At 37.2% G+C, this 27835-nt stretch overlaps 1 protein-coding gene across 9 annotated transcripts in view; it reads right to left on the reverse strand.

Annotated features, from left to right (window-relative positions):
- Wnt2 (Wnt oncogene analog 2) overlaps positions 1–26637 on the reverse strand; it is a 113758-nt gene extending 87121 nt beyond the window's left edge. For 2 of the 9 annotated variants that reach the window (XM_067778020.1, XM_067778012.1), the window contains exons 1-2: positions 25604–26637; positions 11177–12058 (exon numbers count right to left, since the gene is read on the reverse strand). Coding sequence is in view for 8 of the 9 variants with exons in the window: in XM_067778012.1 (XP_067634113.1) it covers positions 11177–11232 (56 nt within the window). In the remaining variant the exon portion in view is untranslated. The remainder of the gene's footprint in view (positions 1–11176; positions 12059–25603) is intronic. The other 7 variants (XM_067778019.1, XM_067778017.1, XM_067778016.1 and 4 more) reach the window with 7 other exon arrangements.
- Positions 26638–27835: the final 1198 nt, after the last annotated feature.

Raw genomic sequence — 27835 nt, forward strand, 5'->3', positions numbered from 1 at the left:
TTTAGGCCGAGCTTCTCTTCCAATTTGCGTCGTGCTCTTTTTAATTTTTCCTACAAATTAACGGCACAGGACCTACTTGTTTTATGCCTAATCCGAACGGCATCTGCAAGGCAGATGAGTTTTCACTGAGAGCTTTTCATGACATAAATACACTCGGAGTGCTTGCCAAACACTGCCGAGTGGCGAACCCGGTTAAACAAATTTTCTTCTAATTGAAAAATCTTGTTTCTAAAATTTTGATGTTGCTTTTCCCGGGGCTTGAACCCAAGATATTCGGTGTGGATGGCGGAGCACCCTACCATCTCACCACGGCGGCCGCCCCAAACGATATCTGGAGAATGAATTTTTGGAGGGAATATTTTCATGACACTTGCTGGGCTGGCCGAATAATTGCCGATTAGTGACCCCGGGTTGAATAAAGTTTTGAAAGAGGTTACTATGAATATAAAAAAAAAGGAATTTGATGGTGTCTTATTATAAGGCAAAAAGGCAAAGCAATTTAATATGTGCAGTAAAACGTATAATTAGGTTATACTATGGTACACCAATTCTTATTCAACCTCGTTATTTTAACAGATTTTGTACGCCTGATTTTGGGTGGGCTATATATAAGCCTTATATAAAAGCTCCTAATACAGCAAGTAGTTTCTTTTAATAAGGCCTTATGGAAGTAAGCCTTATTTTTGTTGGTCCATAAGCTTTATAATAAAGTTGTTATATTCTACCTAATGGCTTAAAATAATTCTTTACGTTTGTTTAACTTTATATGATCTCTAAGCCTTACAAACAACGGTAGCTTTCAAATAAATATTATGCCTGTAAAGTACAGAAAAATAAGCAGATCCCATTCGTGTGGATGCGATTTGCAACAGGTCGAGTCCATTTTACGCAGCATATATGTATCCTTACCCAGCTCTTTTGTCTACATGTGGATTTAAAAACAGAGTTAAATGTTTCTGAAATCAAAAATTCAATTTCGCCCCGAAGCAAAGTGGCAAACACACGGAACAAAAATTATATTAGGTTAATGTTGCCTTAATAAAGTTACTACGCCTCGATTTCTGCCTACTATAATGGCAACATTATCGGTTCTTTAGCCCAACTGCATGCAATGTTCTTAAAATTGAATTTACATAAAACTGTTTACTTAGATTTTCTAAAATTTTGAAAAAACTAAAAAGATCTAAAATCATTTCTAAAAAAAAGCGGAAAAAAGCTTAAAGCTAAATCGCAACTTTTCAAGATAAACGGGGAAAGAAAAGCTAAGTCCAGCTTGAAAAAAGCTAAAGTGGCAACACTGGTTGAGACACTTAACGTTCTATCACTATTGTTAAACAAAACAGTATCGCAATTTCATAGTATATATGTAACATATAATAAGTTTTTCCATTAGTGAATACCTTCTCTAATATATAAAATTCTTCTGTCACGGTGTTAGAGGCTTAACTCCTCCGAAAGGGCTGAACCGATTCTCATGAAATTTTGTGAGCTTATTGGGTAGGTCTGAGAATTGGCCAATGTCTACCTTTTTTTTCGCTGCGTGCCTAGGGTCTTGAGATCAAAACGTGGACCCGGGTACCCTTAGAATGTGTTTATATAATATGGATATCAAATGAAAGCTATTGCAGAGTGCAATAGTACAGAATAATTTCCATACCCCTGGGTGACTAGGGTCTCCAGATTTAGGCCAAAACGCTGACCCGGGTACCCCTAGAATGTGTTTAGATAATATGGATATCAAAGAAAGCTGTTGATGAGTGCTATAGTACAGGAAAATTTTCATACAACTGGGAGGCTAGGGTCTCGAGATATAGGCCAAAATGTGGACCCGCATACACCTAGAATGTGTTTTTACATTATGGGTATCAAATTGAAGCTGTTGATGTATGCTTTAATACAGAGTAAGTTTTACACCGCTGGGTGACTACGGTCTCGAGATATAGGCCAAAACATTGACCCGGATACACCTAGAATGTGGTTTTATATTATGGGTAACAAACTGAAGCTGTCGATGTGTGCTATAACACAGTTTTACACCGCTGAGTGAGTAGGGTCTCGAGGTATAGGCCAAAACATGGACCCGGATACCCCTAGAATGTGTGTGTATTATGGATATCAAATGAAAGCTGTTGCTGGGAGCTCTAAAGTTCGTTGTGATATTCGATTTAGTCGCATCAACCTGGCAAAACTGATAAATATGCATGCGAAGCCGAAATAAAAACAAGAATTAATAATACCGACATACCTATTTACATACGACCTATTCGATTTGCCTGAAATTTCGATAAATTTGCATATATTAGTATTTACGATGCTTTTTTCCAGGAAGTTTACCAGAGACGGACTGGGACTGGGATTAGGACTAGGACTGGGACTGAGAATGAGACTCGGAGTGGGACTGGGACTGAGACTCGGAATGGGACTGGAACAAAATAAATACCACCATCTGGGACTGGCAATAAGAGATGAAGAAGAAGGAGAAAAACTTGAGAGAAGAGAAAAGAGAGGAGACTGAGAAACAGATAGAATGAAGCGAAGATGGAGATGAAGCGCAAAAAATGGAGGGAGGAGTGAATAAAAAGATTAGGAAAAAGTGTAGAGGGGTAGGGTAGAGTTAGACGGAAAAAGCTTATTAAAATGTATGTAGATAGGCCAAATTTAGGGCAGAACAACGTCTGCCGGGTCTTCTAGTATACATATATTATAAAAACTTTGGGAATATAGCCTGTAGAATGTTTTGTTTAAATACTTTTAGATAAACGAACATTTGGGGAATCCAATATCGTACAGTAAGTAATTTTTCTTAAATGATTTTATTTCTTTAATGTCGAATATAATTCGTGTCATGGGTAGTGATAGAACGATACGAGTACTTAGTGAGTAGTATCGATACTTTTCCAAAAAATGCTCCTGTATTTTGTTCTCGATGCCCTTTACCAAGTACTTAGTAAAGTATCGATAGTTTTCCTCGATGCTAACTAAGTATAATGGATTTTAATGGATTTTTGAGATATCAATTTTTTTGAGTGGGAAAACTTCAAGTGAAAAGCCCCATATCTGAGGGCACACAGCTAGGTAAAGAATGTTTGATTTCGCCCGAACTTCAGCTTCCTTACTTATTTTCTGCTCAATTCAAAATAAAGTACGTTCTCATTTAGAAAAATATTAAGCTCCTTCGCTTTTGATATGCTCGATACCTTTTACTTAGTATGAGTACTAGCATGGATATTTTGATCCGAGTTTTTCTAAGGAGTACCGTTATCGAAACTTTTTTTTTTTTAATCTATCACTAGTCACGGGTAAGACAGCATTTGTAACGGGTCTTTGATGAACTTATTAATAGTAAAACTATTCCAAAAGTTAAAAATATGGTTCGCGCCATGGAATGATTTCATGGGCCATTTTCACTCTCTAAAGCTTTCACTCAGTTTCAAATGACATGAAAACACCAAATTCATACATGTGGTATTTTGATGAAAATTTATACTAGACGTAATAAGTCAGGATTATGCAATGCCTACTCATTTCTAACAACTATTTCTGCGTAATTGTCACGGGTGGGACATACTTCACTGTTAAATTATTCGTAGAAGTCAAAAATGAATGGTTGGATCTATTTGAAACGAGTATAACAAGTATAAAATAAAAGAACGACTTGTAAAATTCAGAATAACAACTTTCGAATTTTCCTGTCAAAGGAAGGGCAAACTAAACTGTTCGGTACATCTAATAATAAGGATATAGGGCTTATATAAAATGGTATTTAAATGAGCTTTATCAAATAAAGATGAGTTGCAGTAGTTATTTTTCGTACTAATCACTCGAAAGGCATATCAAAAATTGTTTGATAGCTTTTTCAAAACAGGTTATTTCAATCTAATTGAAATTGTTACTTTAATACTATTTTCACACAGACGGCTTATTGAATAATAAAGGAAATTTTCTACATTAAGACGCTTATTGAGCTCAATCTTCCCTACAAAATTCGAATCTATAATTATTTCATTAGTAGCTAATGAAATGCCTAATGAAGTCAAAAGCACAATACAACTCTGTTGGCCGCGTTCCGCTTCTTAGTTTTAGGTGTGTTCAGTGCTTAAAAATGTCATTTGTCAAAGTAAATGTCATTGTCTGCATGGCGGAACGATACAAGGTGGCCGCATCGAACAGCTGATTATAACCTTTTTATTTTAATTTGATACATCAACTACCGGCGCAGTACGATTTTGACATTTGTCCATCGAATTTACAAATACATGGAATTTTTTTTGTTTGTAGGTATGTCACCATGCTGCCACCTTGTATCGTTCCGCCATGATTGTCTGTCATATAGCATTGTCATTTTATTCGCTTGACATTTCATCCTTCATCCTAATCGAGCAGTTACTTCTGTGTGAAAGCAAAAAATTTACGATTTCATTAGAAGGTGAAATGAGATCATTAAGTTTCTGTGTGAAAACAGTATAAGCATAAAAAAGGTATTGAAAATTCATTTAAAGATTAAAATTAGTATTTTTAGATTAATTGAAGGTTTTTACAACATTAGGTTCCACACTGTCTCCAGTTTTATAAGTATACTAGCAGACCTGGCAGACGTTGTTCTGCCCTAAATTTGGCCTATCTGCATTTTTTAATAAGCTTTTTCCGTCTAACTCTGCCCTCCCCCACCCCTCTTCACTTTTTCCTGAGTCTTTTATTCACTCCTCCTTCCGTATTTTTCGCTTCGTCTATCTCCATATTCGTCTCATTCTATTTCTTTCTCAGTATCCTTCTACTTCTCTCTTTTCTCTTCTCTCACCGTCTTCTCATTCTTCTTCATCCCTTATTGCCTGTCCCAGAGGGTGGTATGAATTTTGTTCCAGTCCCAGTCCCAGTCCCACTCCGAGTCTCAGTCCCGGTCCTAGTTCTAATCCCAGTCCCAGTCCGTCTCTGGTTAACTTCCCTGAAAAAAGGATCGTAAATACTAATATAGGCAAATTTATATACCAAATTTTCAAATTTTGATTTTTAAAAAAAAAAACAAATCATAACTCAAGAATGGCTAAACGGATTTGGGATTTCAAAATCAACTAACCATCATCTCTGCCTTCTGTATCTTTCCTAAAAATTTCATGGCAATCTTTCTATCCGTTCTCGAGTTATGGAGTGACAATCAAAATGTACACTTCTTTTTATATATATAGATTTAGCTCCGCACCAAGGCTCACATTCTCATGGAACGTCTCTTATGTTTCCAATCGCATGATAAATTAAGAAGTTATCTCATTCACATTTGTCATATTACTTTTAGTGCAAACGCGGAAGCTTTTTAATTCATATGTTTAAAAACTGGAAAGGCTCTCTGCATTTATCTATTAAAGAATTTATTGCTGAATACAGATCTGCTTATGTCAATTGCTAAAATATAAAAACTCAAACATCATAATTAATTACACCACTCATATTATTGTAACTACATACACATGTTTATAAATTATTGTTAACTTAGATAAAGATATGTCGCTATTTTTTATTTATATTATATTTTGTCAAGATTACCCGTGAAAGAAATACAGTTAGTTACATTACTTTGAAACGACCTAAATACAGCATTTTAGTTTTTTTTTTGTCAGTGATTGAGAATGGTTTATTACTCTGGAGTTTTTTCCTTATTTTTTGTTATCGATCCGACTGTGAACATGCACAGAGCTGAGAGCAGAGTCGTAGAAAAACAAACTACATCGCGTTTTAAAGCAGAGCGAGTAGCAAAATAAAAACTCCATTTCGCTTGGAGTGGAGTGAGAAAAATTATTGCAATTTGCTCTATTGAAATTGTTATGCAGAACTTTGTCTTTTCTAGCGCAAGTACTTATCTACAATATTTTGGAATACAATGTGGAAAAAAGGCGAATGTCCTGATGCAATAACAATAGCAACACCAAGCTACAGAAGAAAGTTGCAACCACAAAAACAAAAACTACGTCATCACAACGCCACATCAGCTCCAACCACAAATCCAAGAAAAAGTACAGAGCTCTGCATAACAATGTCTAACAAAGCAAATAGAATAGCAATAGATATTTTTTCGCTCTCGCTCTATTACAAATAATATTTAGTATAGAGTTTTTATTCCCCTATTTGCTCCAGAACACGTCGTAGCTCGTAAAAGAGCATAAGAAATGCTATCACGTTTTTAAGCTACAGCTCTGCTCTATGCTCTGTTCACGTTCAGAGCTAGAGCAGTAGCAGAGTATATCTTTTGCTGTTACTGCCTACTTTGGAGTAGCAAACGCAAATACTGGTTTTTACCATACTCAGGTGTGCCTGCCTATTTGCGACAGTTTGTAGCGGGATAACTAATTTAAGTAGATATACTATTTATATTTCGATATGTCTTAATGCACAAAACGAAATCTGCAAACGACTTAGCCAAGGCAGCTTGATCAAATATTCTAAAGGAACTTTGCGTATCTAAATTTAGTACCCATATGTAGAGCTATAGGCGGCCACCGTGGTTTGATGGTAGCGTGCTCCGCCTGCCACACCGTATGCCCTGGGTTCGCACCCCGGGCAAAGCAACAACAAAATTTTAGAAATAAGGTTTTTCAATTGGAAGAAAATTTTTCTACGCGGGGTCGCCCCTCGGCAGTGTTTGGCAAGCACTCCGGGTGTATTTCTGCCATGAAAAGCTCTCAGTGAAAACTCATCTGCCTTGCAGATGCCGTTCGGAGTCGGCATAAAACATGTAGGTCCCGTCCGGTCAATTTGTAGGGAAAATCAAGAGGAGCACGACGCAACTTGGAGGAGAAGCTCGGCCTTAGATCTCCTCGGAGGTTATCGCGCCTTACATTTTTTTTTTTTTAATTTTTATGTAGAGCTATTTAAAATGGTATTAAAAAGGAACTTAATAAGTTCACGGACGTGAATGCTATAGCATTAAAATTTTAAAGCCAAATTTTATTTATTTTATACAATCTTGAGTATTTGTAGTTAATATACTTACATGAATAATTCTTATTAATTATAATTGCCTATATATTCTTGCAGCGCCCTGATATTTTTAGCGTCCACGAACGTGTTAAAAAGCTTTTGAAAATGAGCGAAGCTGACCACTGTGTGTGAGTGTCTCAGTTTTAGAAATATTACTAAAGATAACTCAAAGAATCCAAGAGCTATTGACAGAAATCATAAGTGTTTTGATGTTATCATAAAGGACCCCTCCCATGTTTAAATTAAATATTTTGGAAGGTAGAATAATATAATACAAAACATATTGTGACGAATATTAGCAACACTAAGACATAATATCTCTAAGCCGATACTAAGCAGTCACTTGTATCTACATAAACAAATCAATCATTATGTCTACACATATGTACGTACAAGCAGCGGAGAGAAACGCACAAACACATGCATATATATGAGCTACTCACAAAAGTATGCAGTCATCAGTAAAGTAGTTCTCACACATATACATGCATATTTCTGAGATACTCACAAAAGTATGCCATCTTCAGCGCACTAGTAAATTCTAGAAGGAGAAACGCCTAGAAATATGCCAACGAGGAAACCGAAGAGTATAAAAGCAGCACCAGCTGCGATATGAGCAATCAGTTTGATTTAAGCACGCTATTGGTTGCGAAGTACAAGTGTTGGAATTATTTATTCAACAGTTTAGCGATACGAACATTAGTAGAAGGTTGCAAATAAGAGGAATTTCAGTAAATTTGTTGCAATATCTATCACAAATTATTCTTAAATTTCATTTTTACTTCTTTTTATTAGGCTCGATTTTATATATTCCGTAAATTCAGTACGAAATTGGCACATTTTGAAACATCTTTTCGAGTAACTTCCCATGCTAGAGTCTTGAAACATACTATGAAAACCGATGACAATGCAATATGACTAGAGATATATATTCTATTAGACAGGGATCGAAACGCTTAGAGATCGTTGGATCGTCGCTTAAGAGCATGTGGATTCTTGCGATCAATTTATAAGTAACTTGTAATTGCGCTACAAACTTCGGAACTTAGACTTAGATCAGCAGACAGTGAAAATACAAAAAAGAAAAAAATCCGTTAAATGCCGCGGGTCAAGATATTAAAAAACTTCTCACGAGATGAGCAATCTTGAGTTCAATTTTTAACTAACCTTTGGGTGAACTAGAGACTTGAAGCTTTAAGTAACGCTTAGAATTGCATATTAAGATGCAATGCTAAATATTAAAGAAAATTGTACGGTTTGTATGGAATATTGCGATCAAGTTTTGAGATACATCACATTGAACTACAAGCCTCATACCATACACCTAGTTGATAATTGGATCACAGTGCATTAGCTAACGACAAATTCTCCTATGGGTAGCGCTCGGGGCGACATATTAAGATTGTTTCGCATAGTTTTGGTAACAAAATTTCAAGAAGTTTTTTCTCAAATTATCAAAAATAAAAATAGAAGAATTTAATTGATGCAATTTGATAAAAATTGTTTCTGCTATTTTCGTGTTCGCTGCTGTATGTGCATTAGAGTGGCCTTTCGTTGTATGAAGAAAAAAAGTGTTTGATTTTAACTCACTCCCTAGAAAAATGCGAAAAACGATTATGTGCAATGTCTTATGTCAATCTATAAAGATTTCGAGGTTTCGTAAGGAACTTGTTGTCCTGAAGAAGGACGCATTTTAAACATTTCACTTGTTCATATTCTTTTATCCGTGAAACGTTTACTGTTTTTCAAAGCAACTTTTATTTCTTTGATGCCATGCTTTTTTAAAATGACTAAAATCTTAGAAATGGGTCTTTTAAAACAAAGCTACTGATTATATATAATATAAGTGAAAACAGCTTTTCTGCATTCATTGTATAGAGGAAAATTACCACACCCGTCACGAAAAAATTTTCAAAATTCAACAGAAGTCGATAGGAATTTGAAACTAGATTTAAATTAAATGGGCTTCAAATCTGTTACTCGAAAAGTTTCTAAAAATTCATAATAAAAAGTTGAAAACTTTTCGCACAATTGAAATCTTGGTATCTCTTCTATTTTATAACTTTTTAATTATTTGACCAATTCTTGTAATTTTAAATTTATTGATAACAAGTGAGAGACAATACGGACAAAAATAAATGAATTAGAGTGAACCAAATAAATTAAAAATTTCGCCCTTTTTATGATTTCAGGCTCCTCGCACAAACTCTGAATCTTTTTTGATTGGCGTTAAATTTCTATATTTCAATATTTCTTGGGGGTGAGATCGAGAATCAGAACAACAAGGGACACCCTAATGTGAATTCAAATATATTCCAGATGGAATTTGAGCGAAAAATGCCAATATTAATAATTTTTGGATTGTTAGACCGAACAAAATTAGAAAAGTTTAATATACAAGTTTTAACTTCAACTATTTTGCAAAGGACAACTATCTTACGACTATTTTTTACATAACGTAAAACCAATTGAGTTGTTATAGGTATAACACTAGTCAACAAGAGAAATTGCTTTGAAGTCTAACTATTTAATTTCGATGTATTATGGCCCCCTAAGTACAAAAACACCCAAAATTTTAAATTCTATGGATACGATTTTTTTTTTCTAAAAAACGAATTTTCACAGAGGTCTTTCCATTTATTTTATCATATCTTGGAAATTACTTATCTAAATTCGTTGCGGGAAACACCAGTGGATTCACCGCAAAATTTTCTTCAAGTCTTAATAAGAAAATCTTTTTATTTTTGTTATTCACATAAAAATTTAAACAAAATTTTTTTTTGGGCAAAATCGAACATTTTTTTTATTTTTCGAAAATTCATAAAAAATCGAAGTGTTTAAAAACTTAACATTTTGATTTCACGGCCTTAAAACTGTAGACATTATAAATAACTGAAATCTTATTTCGTGAAAATACATGAATAAATGTTGGTTTTATTGAAAATAAAGTGAAAATACCCAATTTCGCGAAAATTTTGCATATCAAGCCTATTATTGTTTTTGACAAACAAATCATTTAGTTATGACATTTTGTGCAACTTTGTCATTTTAAAGCTTACTACGGGCATCGCCATAAATGAGAAAACTCCATAATGACACTCAAGAAATTTTTCCCCGTCAATTTTTCTTAAGGCAAAACGCAGATCATAAGAAAAAATGCCTCATGCTGTACGGAAAATTTAAGTTGCCAACGCGGGTTTTCGTAAGAAAGAAGTATGGTCATATATATTTGTTATAAAATATATACAACTTTATCCTTGGGGCATTTCTTGCGATGTTCTTAGAATGCTTAAATCATAAAAACAAAAAAATCAAATTATCACTCCGTCATATAAACTGTTATACCTACCTACTGAACATCCCAGCCTGCACAGGCCATTTCCCATAGCATATGAATTTTTTTGAAAACCCCTTTTTTCAAACCCTTTCGCAGGTAGTGGTTAAAAAAGTTACAGACTCATTAGATGCCTGCCCTGTATGGTATATTGTCGCCGATTCTGACAAACTTAACGAAAAAAAAGATACTAAGTACTAAATTTTGTAGAATTTATTTAATAAAGGTGTCTTAAATAGCTAAATAAACAAAAATATTAAAAATACGTATTTTACCTTCATTCACTTAATTGTTAATAATATTACCGTTTATTCATGGCTTTTCATGAAATAAAGCTTCTCTTATTTGGAATGTTCACAGTTTTACGATCATCTAATAAAAGTTGTAAGTTTTTGTCTCTTTCGATTTTTTACGAATTAAAGAAGACAAAAAAATGGAAATTTAAAATTCTAAAAATCGATTTTTTTAAAATGCGATGCAAATAACTCTGAAACCAATAAGTATTTAAAAAAAATGGAATTTAAACAATTTTAAGGTAATTTCATTCGCTATTATATGCTGTTTTCTCCAACAAAATAGGGCAGCCCGTTCCAGAGATATGATAAAATCAATGGATCTCCTTTTCAAAAAAGGCAAATTTTAGAAAACAAAAAAAAAAAAACAAAAACGTGTCCATAGAATTTTAAATTTCAACCATTTTTATAATTAGGGGACTATAGCAAATAAAAAAAAAAAAATAGTGGTGATCCAGGGTAATGCAAAAAGTTTAATTTGGAGCAGTGTAATTAGCACTTCCTTAATATCGTGTGCCCACCACTGCTCTATAAATACATATGTATCTTTGTATGTATGTACATCCTTCTTTTAACTCACCTTATTTCCATGATCCACAGCAAAAATATTAAGAACTTGTGACGATTTTTCCACATTTCTTTGTAGCGATTTTGTGCGTGCGTCTGGCAATCGCATCATCACACTACATACACATATATACAGCAACAACAACTATAGTACAAACGCACTTTGCAAATATTTCTTCTCATGCAGCAAACAATTATAGGGAAGGATACTTGTTTTTGTAAACAACAGTATATTAACATACATATATATGTATATTTGATGGCGATTAGAAGTACATTTGTACAATTCATTTATACGCTAAAATATCACATTTCCTGGCGTTTGTATGTAAAATTGCTACATGTTTTAGATTTCACAGTTTTGGCATTTAGGTGTTGAATATCGGTGTTATGTTGTGCATTTGGATGCTAATTGGATTTGCCGGTCTTGTTCTTGTTGTTGTTCAGCTGATTGCGAGCACAAGAAAGCGTTGATTGTTTATAACACTTGGCTATATACAAGTAGTAGAAAAGGTTGTTAAAATTTGTGTATTTATTCGAAGTTGTAAAAACTTGCACAATTTGAGTAATATTCATACGCATAATCTGTTGTTTGCACAAATAAAAGCGAACAGCAATTCAAATAACGCCATGATTATAAAAAATCACTTGCACTTTTTACAGAATTTTATGCAAATTTGATTAATTTGATATTTTTCCTTGCATCTGTCAGTTGAATTCAATTACACTGGAGTTTATTTCTTCTTCAAAGAATCATATTTTGATTTGTAAAAATTTGATTTGAGGATGTACCTCACAGCCGGAGTTAGAAAATAAAGTATATATAGCACTGAATATAATACATTTTTTTAAACCTCAAATTGTTTCATTTAGTTTTTTATTCAAATGAAAAATTCTTATAATTAGAGTAAAACACAATTTTTTTATATTTGTTCGAAAGCGTTAAAAAACACATGGCTTGAAAATTCGTTAGTCGATAGTTGGTAGTTTTTAATGTATATATATTGTTCCGAATATTAGCAACACTAAGGGGTACTGTCATCTCTAAGCCGATGTTAAGCAGTGACTTGTATGCAAATAACCAAATTAATCAATATGTCTACACATATGTATGTACGTACACGCAGCGGAGAAGCAACGCACAACAACATGCATATATCTGAGATACTCCTGAAAGTATGCAATAATTGAGCAAGTATTACTCACAAACACACGCTCATGAGCTGTGAGAGAAGCTATAAGAATTGTCCATCTGTAGTTATAGCTGAGAAATTTATAGCAGATAAGCAACTAGTAGATTCTGGTAATGGAAGCGCCTAGAAGATGCGAACGAGAAATCATATAGTATAAAAGGCAGCAACAGTAGAGTCGTCACAATCAGTTTTATTTAATACGCTATCTGGCAAGCAATATTAGTGTTATTGTGAAGAACTTTAATAAAGGCCATTTTGCATTATTGAATAGGGGAGTTATTTATTCAACAGTTTAGTGATTCGAACGTTAGCAGAAGATTGCAAATAAGAGGAATTGCAGTAAATTCGTTACAATATATATATTTTTTTTATACTCAGCTGAGCAGAGCTCACAGAGTATACTAATTTTGTTCGCATAACAGCACCCAGTATTGATCTGGGCGAAAAAAGAAATTAATTTAGCCATGTCCGTCCGTCCGTCCGTCCGTCCGTCTGTCCGTCTGTCCGTAAACTCGATAAATTTAGTAAATTTAGAGGTATCTTAATGAAATTTGGTATGTAAGTTCATGTGCACACATATACAACTAAGGGCCACTCCCTTTTAAACGCTCAGTAATACCTTTAGTTTGATACCTACATCGTACAAACACATTCTAGAGTCACCCCTGGTCCGCCTTTATGGCGATATCTCGAAATGTCATACAAACACATTCCAGGGTTACCCTAAGTTCATATTCCTACATGGCGACTTTCCCTTATTTCGTTTCCAAAGCTCTCAGCTGAGTATGTAATATTCGATTACACCCGAAATTAGCCTTCCTTACTTGTTATTAATAAATTCAAGGTGACGAACAATTTTGTCCACAAACTTTAGTACCTCTTTTATTTTAATCGTTTTTATTTCAGAAATTGAAGCGTTAATTAAAATGTGTTCAGTACTATAGTAAAGCTAATACATTGTAATATCTAATAAGACTTTAGTTTAAAATATTTCAATATATTTATGGGTGCGGCATAATATTAAAGAGTACGATGTGGGTGACACAAGCACGGTTGCCACACCATGTTTTCATTTGGGACCAAAATTCATCAAAGAAAAGGACCAAATCTCAGAAAAATGGATCAAAATTTGTTTTTTTTTGATTGTGATACAAGCAATTCACTAAAGTGTCGTAGCCGTTGTCAAATATAAAATTTCAGGATGTTTCCATGGTTTCCTATACAAAATTTTAATAAACTTACGAATAGGAGACTTATTTCAAACTGCACAAACAAAAACACTACTTTTAGGTATTACATTCTCAAATTTCTGGGATAAGTATATGCCTTCACTAACTATACGTTTTGAATATAGGTTTACTGACAAAGCTCTTAGTTCCAGCATTATGTTGTTAATTTGAAAGAAGTAAAATGCAAAGCGCAGTTAGGTTTTAGTAAGAAAAGGCTCAAAAATTTACGTCTTGGTGTAGTCGAACTATGAGCAAACTCAGTAAATCATAGATGATGCTTACCTTTTCCCCTGAACTTTGATATTTCATGCCAAAGCCTAGATTTAGTAAGTGTGTAGAATAAAACACAAAACACTTCTTTCGAAATCAAATCTTTTTTACATTTGCTTCAAAATCTGATTATAAAAGTAAATTTTTTCAATCGCGATTCGTCATTCATTTATAAAGTTACCCCTTTAAAGAAGTATTCCTGCCTTTCTTACAGTTAAAATATTTCTTATGCCAAGCTACTTAGTTTTCAAGTATTTGGCGTGCCTTAACACCACAATACTCGTACTCCTGGAATACCATAATACTCTTGCAATTTTTACATAAGATTTCTTTGTAAAAGATTTTGAAAGTGTTACCAAACATAAAACCAATTAGTTTCATTATATTACTTAGTTTTAAATTCAAATCTTAACTCGGCGGTCATCGTAATGGCTCCATTAGTGGAAAGCCCTGCCAAATTTCATAGAGGCACGCGTGCATTTGAGAATAATTTTCTTAGCTCAACTAATGAAAAAAATCTATCACGAAGTTTTGATAACCGATCGAAATATCTGAATACTAAAACAACATCGCAACTCGACTCTAACACCTGCTCTCTGAGAGCACAACTCAGCCTGAAGGAATACAGGAGCAGTGGGAGCATATCCCCAAAGCACTTCGTACTGCCGCCGAGAAAGAAATTGGTTGCCGGCGGCCACTGAAAAACAACGGGTACGATGAAGAATGCCGCCTTGCAATCGAAAGAAAAGACGCTGCCTACAGGGCTACGTTAAAAGCGAGCGCAACAAGAGGAGTGTGTGAACGCTGAGTTGAAAAGGGAACGAGACGCCTTTTCAGGAAGAAAAAAGCAGAAGCAGAAAGGCGTGAGTGCGAAGAGCTTGAGCTGCTAGCCACCAGGAATAACTCCCTAAAATTTTACCAAAAAATACAGCGACAGACGAAAGGTTTTAAGACCGGAGCAAACTCCTGTAGGCACGAAAACGGCGACCTTGTAACTGATGTCCAGAGAGTGCTTAGATTATGGAGGGAACACTTCTCTGCTCTTCTAAATGGAGGCATCGATTCACTGCGCAGAGATGACGAACCCGATCCCGCAATCGATGATGATGGAATATATGTTCCCCCGCCCGATTATGACGAAGTTAGCATAGCAATAACCAGATTGAAAAACAACAACGACGTGGGCGCTGATGTATTGCCTGCGGAGCTATTCAAGTACGGCGGCGAGGAGTTGGTAAGGCGCATGCAGCAGCTTCTTAGCAAAATATGGGCGGACGAGTGCATGCCCGATGATTGGAATCCAAGTTTTCTTTGCCCAATCCACAAGAAGGGGGATACTGCAAAATGCACCAACTATCGTAGAATCAGCCTCCTTAATATCGCATATAAGGTACTTTCAAGTGTATTGTGCGAAAGATTGAAACCCACCGTGAACCGGCTGATTGGACCTTATCAGTGCGGCTTCAGACCTGGTAAATCTACCATCGACCAGTTTTTCACAATGCGCCAAATCTTGGAAAGAACCGTGGAAAGAGAATCGGCACACATTATCCCTTCGTCGATTTTAAAGCCGCCTTCGACAGCACGAAATGGAGCTGCCTATATGCCGCTATGTCTGAATTTGGTTTCCCCGAAAAACTTATACGGTGGTGCAAAATGACGTTGAGCAACACCATCAGCTCAGTCAGAATTGGGAAGGACCTCTCCGAGCCGTTCGAAACTAAACGAGGTTTCAGACAGGGTGACCCCCTATCGTGCGATTTCTTTAATTTGATGCTGGAGAAAATTACACTAGCTGCAGAACTTAACCGCACTGGAACAATATTTTATAAAAGCGTGCAATTACTGGCATATGCTGATAACTTTGATATCATCGGCCTAAACACCCGCGCTGTTAGTTCTGCTTACTCCAAACTGGAAAAAGAAGCGGTAAAGATGGGTTTGATGGTGAATGAGGACAAAACGAAGTACCTGCTGTCATCCAGCAAAGAGTTAGTGCATACGCGCCTTGGCAACCACGCTACTGTTGGCAGCCATAATTTCGAAATACTAAAAGACTTCGTTTATTTGGGAACCAGCATCAACACTAGCAAGAACATCAACACTGAAATCCAGCGAAGGATCAATCTTGCAAATAAATGCTACTTTGGACTAGGTAGGCAATTGAAAAGTAAAGTCCTCTCTCGGCGAACGAAAATCATACTCTACAAGTCACTTATCGTACCCATCCTGCTATATGGGGCAGAAGCATGGACCATGACAATAGCAGATGAAGCTGCTTTGGGAGTGTTCGAGAGAAAAGTTCTTCGAAAGATTTATGGACCTCTACGCGTTGGCGATGGCGAGTTAAATGCGAATTGAAACGCAGCGGCTGCGCTGGCTAGGCCATGTTATGCGAATGAAAGATGATGCTCCGGCCAAGAAAGTGTTTTTTTCGGAAAGTGGCCTATGGAAGCAGAGGTAGAGAGCGGCCCCCGCTTCGTTGGAAGGACCAGGTGGAAAATGATTTAAACTTCCTTGGTGCGACCAATTGGCGCTAGTTGGCGGAGCGAAGGAGGGACTGGCGCGCCTTGTTGGACGGCCATAACCGTTTAGACGGTTAAGCGCCAATTAAGTAAGTAAGTAAAACAAGATTTTTTTCTGATAAGTCCGTGTAATGCGTTTGCCCTTAGATCCAACGCTTTTCTTATTAATGCCTCGCCTAAAATATTTCCTGTGACTGAGCAATTTTTGTGATAAGATTTCCATAAACATAAGTAAATGGAGTAATCCAAATGAACCAAAAGTGGCAACCGTGGACACAAGTGCCGGTTATATTAAACACTAACAGCGATGGCATTACGATAACGACTGTCCGACACCCGAAAGTACTGATTCTGACATTCGATAATGTCCTGCATTTTGGCGAGCATGCAGCCGAAATTGTACCTAAAGTTCAGAGCCGTAACAAAATGCTAAAATCCTCCCTGGCAGCACTTGGAACAATAATTATGAAACACTTATAACTGCGTGTAAAGCAATTGACCAGGGGCTTTTACGCAACGCCAACCGATATTGTGACAGAGCTTAAAAGAAACACACTGGAGAAAACTGCAGGACTGGCAAATCAACGAGGTCAGAACTACCACGGGATATTTTCTTATGTTACCATCTGTTACTCCATCAGGATTATCTACATAGTGAGGGGGTATTTATCCCATAAAGGAGAGAAATGTAATGCTGAGCAAACTGTTACTGTTGGATACTCAGAAATATGGGCATCCTAGCAGACATCTTATTGAAGAGGCTCCGCCTCCCAGAAACGTAAAGAGTCATTTCTGTAAGCACTACGAAGAAATCCTGGACACAATAGTTCAGCTCTTTGAAACGAAAGAGCATAAAATGGGCCTCAGCGACATCCAAAAATAGTCGACAGATTCCTATGCTGATAAATGCCTGACGGACTTTGTGAGCATAAAACAAAAACTTGGCACACGCACTTAAGGACGGCAGACTTTCGGGAGAGGCGTGTCGCTCTGGCACAGCTTGAATCTGGATACTGTAATAAGTAGGGGTCTTAGTTGTGCAGATTAAACCGCGTTCTACCTAATGTTTGTCCTGCATATAATGTGTCTCCACATGACGCCAACCATCTTTTTTAATTGCAGTTTGGAGCCAAGGCCTTTAACTTCCACGCGGCACTGTTGAAACTGCAAGCTTCCTGGGACTTCCTTTAAAAGATATCGATGACAATTGTGAGGTGTTGGTGAGTGATCGCACCTACTGGAAGTGGCGACGCATTGCTACAAGAAGAAAAACGTGAATAAGCGTTGATGCCAACTGTACAAGATAATCTTCTCTTTCAGATTTAGCTCAATTAACAACTAAACCCGTAAATGAATATTCGGCTGTTATGGTTTTTTATTGAATAGAAGTACTAGAAATACCAGTATAAGGATTTTCGAAAAGAAAAGTTCATTGCTGAGTTTTATTTTGTATTACCCCTACATTCGATCAGATTATTTGGAGGACGGATTCGCTTGTGGGAGTCCACACAAGTGAAGAAAGCTCTTGATCGCTATTCTCTTGTAAATGGCCAGTTTGATTCCTTCACATGCGGTTCGAACCGCTCATAACTACCAAGGGGTTTCGGAGTATATACTAAACTTCACATTTGGTAGTGAGCTAAGGTGGGAAGGCTACAAATTTCTCGCTATACAAACGTGTTACTTAACATCCTTTCTGGGGATGGTCAAATCCAGCACAAAACAAGTAAGAAATGCTAAGTTCGGTTGTAACCGAACATTACATACTCAGCTGATAGCTTTGGAGACAAAATAAGGGAAAATCACCATTTAGGAAAATGAACCTAGGATAACCATGGAATGTGTTTGTATGACATGGGAATCAAATGAAAGGTTGTAATGCGTATTTTAAAAGGGGGTGGGCCTTAACTCTGTAGGTGGACGCCTTTTCGAGATATCGCCATAAAGGTGGACCAGGGGTGACTCCAGAATGTGTTTGTACGATATGGGTATCAAATGAAAGGTGTTAATGAGTATTTTAAAAGGGAGTGGCCCTTAGTTCTATATGTGGATGCATTTAGAATGTGTTTGTACTATGTGGGTATCAAATTAAAGGTATTAATGAGGGGTTTAAAAGGGAGTGGCCCCTAGTCGTATATGTGAAGGCGTTTTCGAGATATCGACCAAAATTTGGACCAGGGTGACCCAGAACATCATCCGTCAGGTACCGCTAATTTATTTATATATGTAATACTACGAACAGTATTCCTGCCATGATTCCAAGGGCTTTTGATTCCGCCCTGCAGAACTTTGTTACACCCATTTTACAAAATTTTTTTAAAGTTATATTTTGCGTCAAAAAATCAATCCAATCACCATTTTTCATCCCTTTTTTCGTATTTGGTATGGAATTATGGCATTTTTTTCATTTTTGGAAATTTTCGATATCGAAAACGTGGGCGTGGTCATATTCGGATTTCGCCCATTTTTAATACCAAGCGGAAGTAAGTTCAGATAAGTACGTGAACTAAGTTTAGTAATGATATATCGATTTTTGCTCAAGTTATCGTGTTAACGGCCAAGAGGAAGGACAGACGGTCGACTGTGTATAAAAACTGGGCGTGGCTTCAACCGATTTCGACCATTTTCACAGAACACAGTTATCGTCATAGAGGCTTGTAGACAAATTAAGTATCCTAGACAAATTAAATGAAAAAGGGCGGATCCCCACCCATTTTGAAATTTTCTCTATTTTTGTATTTTGTTGCACCATATCATTACTGGAGTTGAATTTTGACATGATTTACTTATACACTGTAAAAATATTAACTTTTTTTTTAAATTTGACTTAAACGATTTTTTTTTTAAAGAGTGGGCGTGTTCGTCATCCGATTTTGCTAATTCTTATTTAGAACACATATAGTAATAGGACTAACGTTACTGCCAAATTTCACCATGATATCTTCAACGACTGCCAAATTACAGCTTGCAAAACTTTTAAATTACCTTCTTTTAACAATGGGCGTGGCAACGCTAATTTTCTATTCTGCGTCATAAGGTCAACCCACCTACCAAGTTTCATCGCTTTACCCGTCTTTGGTAATGAATTATCGCACTTTTTCGGTTTTCGAAATTTTCGATATCAAAAAGTGGGCGTATTGTGGTCCGATTTAAAAAAAAAACGATCTGAGATGAGTGCCCAGAAACTTACATACCAAATTTCATCAAGATACCTTAAGATTACTCAAGGTATCGTGTTTTCGGACGGACGGACATGGCTAAATAAATTTTTTTTTTCGCCCAGATCATTTTGACATATAGAAGTCTATATCTATCTCGATTAATTTATGCCGTTACAGGGTACCGTTATGCGAACAAAATTAATATACTCTGTGGGCTCTGCTCAACTGAGTATAATTAAGGCATAAAAAGATAAAAAATCCACTAAGCTACATGGCTTTTAACTGGTCTAGAAGCAGTCATCCACGTCTACTATTTTGAGATACGTTTCCAAAAATAAGCACCATTAAGGGACTCGCCCGACCCTCTGACTACGCGAACCTACCAGGCAGGAGATTTTAGTCGCTTCTTACGACAGGCATGCTTAACGCGGAATATTTTAAGAACCTTAACGCTCTCTCCCTGAGAACACAAGTCAATCCAACGGAATGCAGGCGCAGTGGGAATACATGTCTAAAGAATTCTTGCCCGTACCGAAGAAAAAATTAGTTAAGTACGATAAAAAACCGTGAGCAAGCTGCTTTGACCTTATGAGTGCGGCTTTAGACCTGGTAAATCAACTATCGACCAGATCTTCGAATTTACAGCCGCCATCGGCAGCACGAAGAGATGTTGCATATATTTTTTCGAGTGTACTCAAACGTAACACTCCGCAAGATCGTTATGCAAATGTCTAATTCACACACTAATTTGGGAGTAGCCTACACTGGCGGGCGCAGAAACTTGCTCGCATTCGCTAACAACTGTCCATTGGTGTGGCTAACATGCGGCATGCCAAAATATAACCGCAAGAGATGCATTCTTGTATGTCAATTTTAGTGGAGCCAACATGTGCGGACAATGTATTTATGTATGTATGTATGTATGTAGATATGCATAAAGTTATTAAGTCATTATGCTAACTAAGATGGACTTCACATAGAGCAAGTGATAGCGTGGACAGACCATAATACTATTGTGAATTGTTGTTGGTGTATACTGCTAGTGTACGTACTGTCTGAAGTTGAGCCAAAGTCATGCTAAGAACATCACATACATATTTTATGCACTGAATATTAGCATAAATCATTTGGTCTATTTTTTTAGCAACTTTACTCTGAGCTTACGTTTGGTATTTCAAACAAATACACTGGCGCTTATTAAAATAATTTTTTTTTGTTTATTCCGGTGTTACAAAAAAACCTCATTCAGTGCACTTTAAACATAATTAGGTATTAACCCTGTAAGGAAAACCTCTAGTACAAAATTGGTGCGCTTCTAGTGCATTCGGAACCCTAACTAGATCGCCCTCTATCTCTTTTACATGCTTTCAACTGACGAGCTGAAGATGACGATGTCCTTACTTAATAGACGCTTAGCCGTTCAAACGTTTATGGCCGTCCAAGAAGGCGTACCAGTCGCTTCTTCGGTCTACTAACTCGCGCCAACTAGTCACACCAAGGAATTTAAATTGTTTTCTAATTGGTCCTTTCAGCGGAGTGGTGGCCATTCGCATCCGGATTCCGATAAAAATACGTTCTTAGCCAGAGCGTCATATTTCATTCACATAACATGACCTAGCCAGAGTAGACGCTACGTTTTAATTTGCTGGACTATGTTGATGTCTGCGTAAAGCTCGCACAGCTCATCAATAAGTCTTCTGTGCTGCTCGATGTGGCCAACGCGTAGACTTCCGTTAATCTTTCGAAGAACGGTGAGATGCGAGGCAGTGTCCTAGGTGGTGGAAATTGTCCCCGCTACATTACCTTTTATGTAGTTCCAAACTAGATAAAAAATATCCAGAATATTCAGGACTAGTTGGTTTTTTGGTAAAAATTTACCCCCCAGCGGGTTAGGGGGTTAAAATATACCCGCGGTAGGTATGCCTGCCGTAAGGGGCGACTAAAATACCGAATTCAAGGGGTTTGTGTAGCGCAGCCCTTTCAGATTGCCAACGCAATACATACCTCCTCCAAACCGAATTGTCGACCTCACCTATCCGTGACGAATCCTTTTTCATTAACAGCCGAGGCTCTGGCGACCCCGAACTCTTCATGCATCTAGGGGGTGGGATTGCGATATGGCAAAGAAGGTCGCATGTGGTCATAATAAATCGTTCCCGAAATGGTCGGGTTTGGAACGGAACGTACCGGATCTGCATCCGGCAAGGGACCATCAACTCGATAACACTCCCCAAGGCCTTTGCTACAACAATAACAACAAATGTAAAAATTTACAGTTGAAATCTATTTCTTTTGTTGGTACCATGGCGTGGGTTCAGAACCAAACCGAAATGCCATTTCCTTTTTTAAGATTGTTCTGATCCAGGCGAATATTCGTAATATTTTAGCTGCATTTCCGGTCTTTAGTCGCTCTGTAAAGTAATATCCCCGGATTGGTCTAACAGCGCCTACGCTATACAAGGTATTTCCGTGTAGAAAACTTTTGATAAGTGTGTGTGTGTGTACATGCAATAAGTATTTTGGATTCCCCAAAATTACCCTATGCATGACTTAAATAAAACAAATGTAAGGCACGATAATCTCCGAGATTTTAGGCCGACCTTCTCTAAGAATTTGAGTCTTGCTTCTTTTATTTTTTCTTACAAATTGGCGGAACGGGACCTACATGTTTTATGCCGACTCCAAACGGCATATGCAAGGCGGACGAGTTTTCACTCAGAAGCTTTTCATTTCCCTAGGAAATTCCACATTACAACTGCGTGACGTAATGTCCTCTCTGCTCAGAACCTTACGGAACTTTGAAGTGTCCATTGTGGACCCACTGGGTAACAGGGAATCCCTATAATGATCCTGACTCAGAGGTCTGGTTCACGGATGGATCGAAATTCGATGACCGTAGAACGGGAGCTGACATCTATAGGCCGCACTGCAAGAAATCGATACCAATGGGATACTACCCTACCATATTTCAGGCAGAAATCCATGCAATAGAAGTCTGTGGTAGAGAATGTGTGCGGAGAGGCTCAACATCGACCAGCATCCACATTATGTCGGACATCCAGATGGCCCTGGGTGCCTTGCAATCATACACAGTTACATCTAAGGTAGTGGATGATTGCACTGAAATCCTTAATAAACTAGGAGTCCAAAACAAGGTTTTGTTAGGATGGGTTCCCGAACATCAGGGACATGGATATAATGAACATGCAGATTACCTAGCTAAGCAGGGTGCTATAGCAGCATTCTATGGTCCATAGCCCTTTTGTGGATTTACAAAGCACACACCAGAGAAACTATAAGCAACTGGGAAACTAAACAATTCAAAGGTCACTGGATTGACTGCCCATGGCAAAGGCAGGCCAAACTTTTTATACTTCCGGCACGAAAATACCAGCCGAACACATTAATCTAAGCAGGGAGGATCTAAGAACTCTCACTGGATACTATACGGGACACTGTAGTCTACGATATCATCTAAGTAAGTTAAATCTATCCGATACTCAAATTTATGGTTTCTGTGGGCTGGAGGATGAAACGTCGGTTCACATTATCTGCGAATGCGTCACTCTGGCTAGGCAGAGACTCTCCCATCTAGGTGGTGTGACTCTTCATCCCTATGTGATATTGGGTACTTAGATACATCAAAAGGAAATACAGAATTAGGCTAAAAGGTCATGTACAATAGATCTGCACAAAGGTCGCAGTGCTCCCAGGCCTAGTACTTAATAATAAGAATAATACTGACTTCCCTAAGGGGAAGGTAGTTCACAGTCGCTGTCTTTTTGATAATTGAATTAGTTTTATATTTTTATACTCAGTTGAGCAGAGCTCACAGAGCATATTAAGTTTGATTGCATAACGGTTGGTTGTACAGGTATAAAGGAATCGAGATAGATATAGACTTCCATATATCAAAATCATCAGGATCGAAAAAAAAATTTGATTGAACCATGTCCGTCCGTCCGTCCGTTAACACGATAACTTGAGTAAATTTTGAGATATCTTGATGAAATTTGGTATGTAGGTTCCTGAGCACTCATATCAGATCGCTATTTAAAATGAACGATATCTGACTATAACCACGCCCACTTTTTCGATATCGAAAATTTCGAAAAACCGAAAAAGTTCAATAATTCATTACCAAAGACAGATAAAGCGACGAAATTTGGTAGGTCAGTTGAACTTATGACGCAGAATTGAAAATTAGTAAAATTATGGACAATGGGTGTGGCACCGCCCACTTTTAAAAGAAGGTAATTTAAAATTTTTGCAAGCTGTAATTTGGCAGTGGTTGAAGATATCATGATGAAATTTGGCAGGAACGTTACTCCTATTACTATATGTACGCTTAATAAAAATTAGCAAAATCGGAGAAGGACCACGCCCACATAAGTAAATTATGTCAATATTCAACTCCAGTAATGATATGGTGGAACAAAATACAAAAATAAAAGAAAATTTCAAAATGGGCTCCGCCCTTTTTCATTTAATTTGTCTAGGATACTTTTAATGCCATAAGTCGAACAAAAATTTACCAATCCTTTTGAAATTTGGTAGGAGCATACATTTTATGACGTTAACTGTTTTCTGTGAAAATGGGCGAAATCGGTTGAAGCCACGCCCAGTTTTTATACACGGTCGTCCGTCTGTCCCTCCGCATGGCCGTTAACACGATAACTACAGCAAAAATGGACATATCTTTACTGAACTTAGTTCACGTACTCATCTGAATGCACTTTATCTTGGTATAAAAAATGAACGAAATCCGACTATGACCACGACCACTTTTTCGATATAGAAAAATTAAAAAAATGCCATAATTCTATACCAAATACGAAAAAAGGGATGAAACGTGGTAATTGGATTGGTTTATTGACGCGAAATATAACTTTGGAAAAAAATTTGTAAAATGGTTGTGACACCTACCATATTAAGTAGAAGAAAATGAAAAAGTTCTGCAGGGCGAGATAAAGAACCCTTGAAATCTTGGCAGGTATTACATATATAAATAAATTAGCGGTATCCAACAGATGATGTTCTGGGTCACCCTGGTCCACATTTTGGTCGATATCTGGAAAACGCCTTCACATATACAACTACCACCGCTCCCTTTTAAAACTCTCATTTATAACTTTAATTTGATACCAATATCGTACAAACAAATTCTAGAGTCACCCCTGGTCCACCTTTATGGCGATATCTCGAAGAGGCGTCCACCTATTGAACTAAGCTCCACGCCCTTTTAAAATACTCATTAACACCCATATCGTACAAACACATACTAGAGTCACCCCTGGTTCACCTTTATGGCGATATTTCGAAGCGGCGTCCACCTATAGAACTAAGGCCCACTCCCTTTTAAAATACTCATTAACACCTTTCGTTTGATACCCATATTGTACAAACGCATTCTAGAGTCACCCCTGTCCACTTTTATGGCGATATCTCGAAAAAGCGACCACCTATACAACTACCACCACTCCCTTTAAAAACCCTCATTAATACCTTTAATTTGATACCCATATCGTACAAACAAATTCTGGGGTCACTCCTGGTCCACCTTTATGGCCATATCTCGTAACGGCGTCCACCTATGGAACTAAGGATCACTCCCTTTTAAAATACTCATTAGCACCTTTTTTTTTTGATAGCCATATCGTACAAACAAATTCTAGAGTCAACCCTGATCCACCTTTATGGCGATATCCCTAAATGGCGTCCACCTATAGAACTATGGCCCACTCCCTCATAAAATACTCTTTAATGCCTTTCATTTAATACACATGTCATACAAACATATTCCAGGGTTTCCCTCGGTTCATTTTCCTACATGGTGATTTTCCCTTATGTTGTCACCATAGCTCTCAACTGAGTATGTAATGCTCGGTTGCAACCGAACTTAACCTTCCTTACTTGTTTATATTATTTTTATTTCATTATTTTTTTTTTCTTCTTTCAAATCGCTGCTTTAAAGTCACATAAATAGCATTGAAAAAAAAAATATTATAAAATTATGTATGAATAAATCAAAAGATTTGTTGCTCGTTTGCTCGTCTCATTACCTCATTAACCAGTTCTGTTCATTTACCGCTCATCACTAGAGACACCGATGCATTTAACACAATTTTTCCCGCTTCTAAGCTTAGTTGGACTTAGCGCATTTGCCTTCATCACAAGTTAAACATTCATCTTATTTGAATGCTTTGATTTAATTTATTTATTTAATATAATTCTTTTCAATGCACGTTTCTTCAATCTTTCTTATTTTTTTATTAATGAGCCGCGAGTGCCATTTTTTCACATATTTTTTTATTTTTTTTATTGCATCACAAATATGTAGAAACCCATTTAGAGTTATGATAAAACACGGGTGGCGTGATTATTCAACAATCGCGCGCTGGCCGTCGGCGGCAACAACAACCGTCCGTAACAACAACAGCTTTAGTATTTACCTTACTGCGAGATTTAATGCAATAACCATCAAATGCACAGCAGGTGAAAACAGCTTACTACCAAAATATGCTAATTTGCAAATATAAATTATACAGACACATTCTGAAATTGTTGCCTGCGATCGTTGATCATTTGGCAGCAAACAAGCGTTGTTGAGTGTGAGTGTGTGCGTTTGGGTTCGAGTATTTCTTTTTAACCGCTTAGTATGTTTGATTACACAATCGCCGAAAAAGATTATTTTGGCTAACATTCGTGTGTGCTTTTATTAATGCCGCATTTAATGTTTGAGGTCCACAGAAGCAACCACTTAATCTTCCAGTAAGTTGCTGAAAAAACACTTTAATGTATATGGATGTGGATCATCACACAATCGCCAGCGTCAAAACGACACAAAGTTGTCACGCACAACAAACCATTAAGACACCTTTCTTGAGGCCACAGCAACAGCAGGATGCCAAACAACAATAAAAAAAAAACAACACCAATAAAGCGAAGCTAACAATCAAATGCCGTTTAAGCTAATAATGAAGTTATCTTCGTATGACACAATGCCTTTTAGTCACTTCACGCTTCACGTTAGCACGCTGTTACGTTTTCAATCGCCGTTCCGTCTAATATGGCAAAAGCCAACTAAACAGTTCGAATGTTGTATGAGAACTGGCAACTCGTATTTGATGCTTTGGTCAGCAAGCAAATGTTGTGGCATGATCGTTAGCTGAGTTGGCTGGCAATTCATATGGATGTGTGTGTCTGTGTGCAACTCCGGCTCAAACTTATGTTTCGAGTTCAAGTTCGAGTCATGCGCAGCGCAGTGCGAGCTCACTCATCTGTGATCTGTATATATGTATGTATGTATGCCGTGTGTGTGTGTACTTTTGTGCCCTTTTGTGTTTGTGTAGTTGTTAGCGGTTTGATGGCGAAAGCGTTCATTTGTTGGTATGTGTGTTATGTAGTTCTGAATGCGTTCTAATTGGCTAAAAGTCTTGTTTGTTTGTTTAATAAAAAATCGTGTTGATAGGTAATTATGATGATTGTTCGCTGTAATTGATGGATGAGTAAGTAATATTTGTGTATGATTTAAAAGCGTCATCATGCGCTTCCAGCAAATCGGAAATTACATTATAATTAATGCGGGCATTTCAGTTTGCATACTCACTCGATGAAATGAACTTGATTTTGCTGACTGTACGAAATATTCTGAAAATCGTTTTTTTTTTCACGCGTCTACCCCTTTATAAATGGGGTTCGACTCAGCTAAGCAAACGCTGAGCGCAATCGGTCTGTTGAAATTATTTGGTCGACTGCGGCCCATCTATCCAAGGTATTTAAGGTTTTGACCAGTCATTATCCAATGGGAGTCCAAGCGGCATGTCTCAACTCTCTCTTGCTGCAGCTGCAACCTGATCTATTATTTGCTACAATTGGCAACGTCTTCATATTGGTAGTATCCAAATATTTAGGAAATATGTACATATATTGTACTCCATGCTATGGTACGTAGTCCATGAAAATTGAGCATTCATCTTCTTTTTCAAGTTTAGGTTGTAGGGAACTGGTGATTCTTAATGAAAGCAGCACATCTCCGAGTTCAGACCGAAGTGATGTCCGCCAATTTACCACAGCAGCAAGAAGTTTATGTGTAACGCATAGCGGGGGTAAATGAGGACGCGATAGTGCCATTAGCATGTCGACCATAATGCCGTTGTTGTTGTAGTGATAAAGGCCCTCCCCCAAGGTTCTGGATATGGATCCGGTACGTTCCGGTAACAAGTACCATTGAGGTGCAGGACCGCCTCTTTGTTCTATGAGCAACTTGGAGTCGCCAAAGCTTTAGCTGTTAA

This window comes from Eurosta solidaginis, chromosome 3 (assembly GCF_040869045.1).
Source record: "Eurosta solidaginis isolate ZX-2024a chromosome 3, ASM4086904v1, whole genome shotgun sequence".
NCBI classification, from domain to species: domain Eukaryota; kingdom Metazoa; phylum Arthropoda; class Insecta; order Diptera; family Tephritidae; genus Eurosta; species Eurosta solidaginis.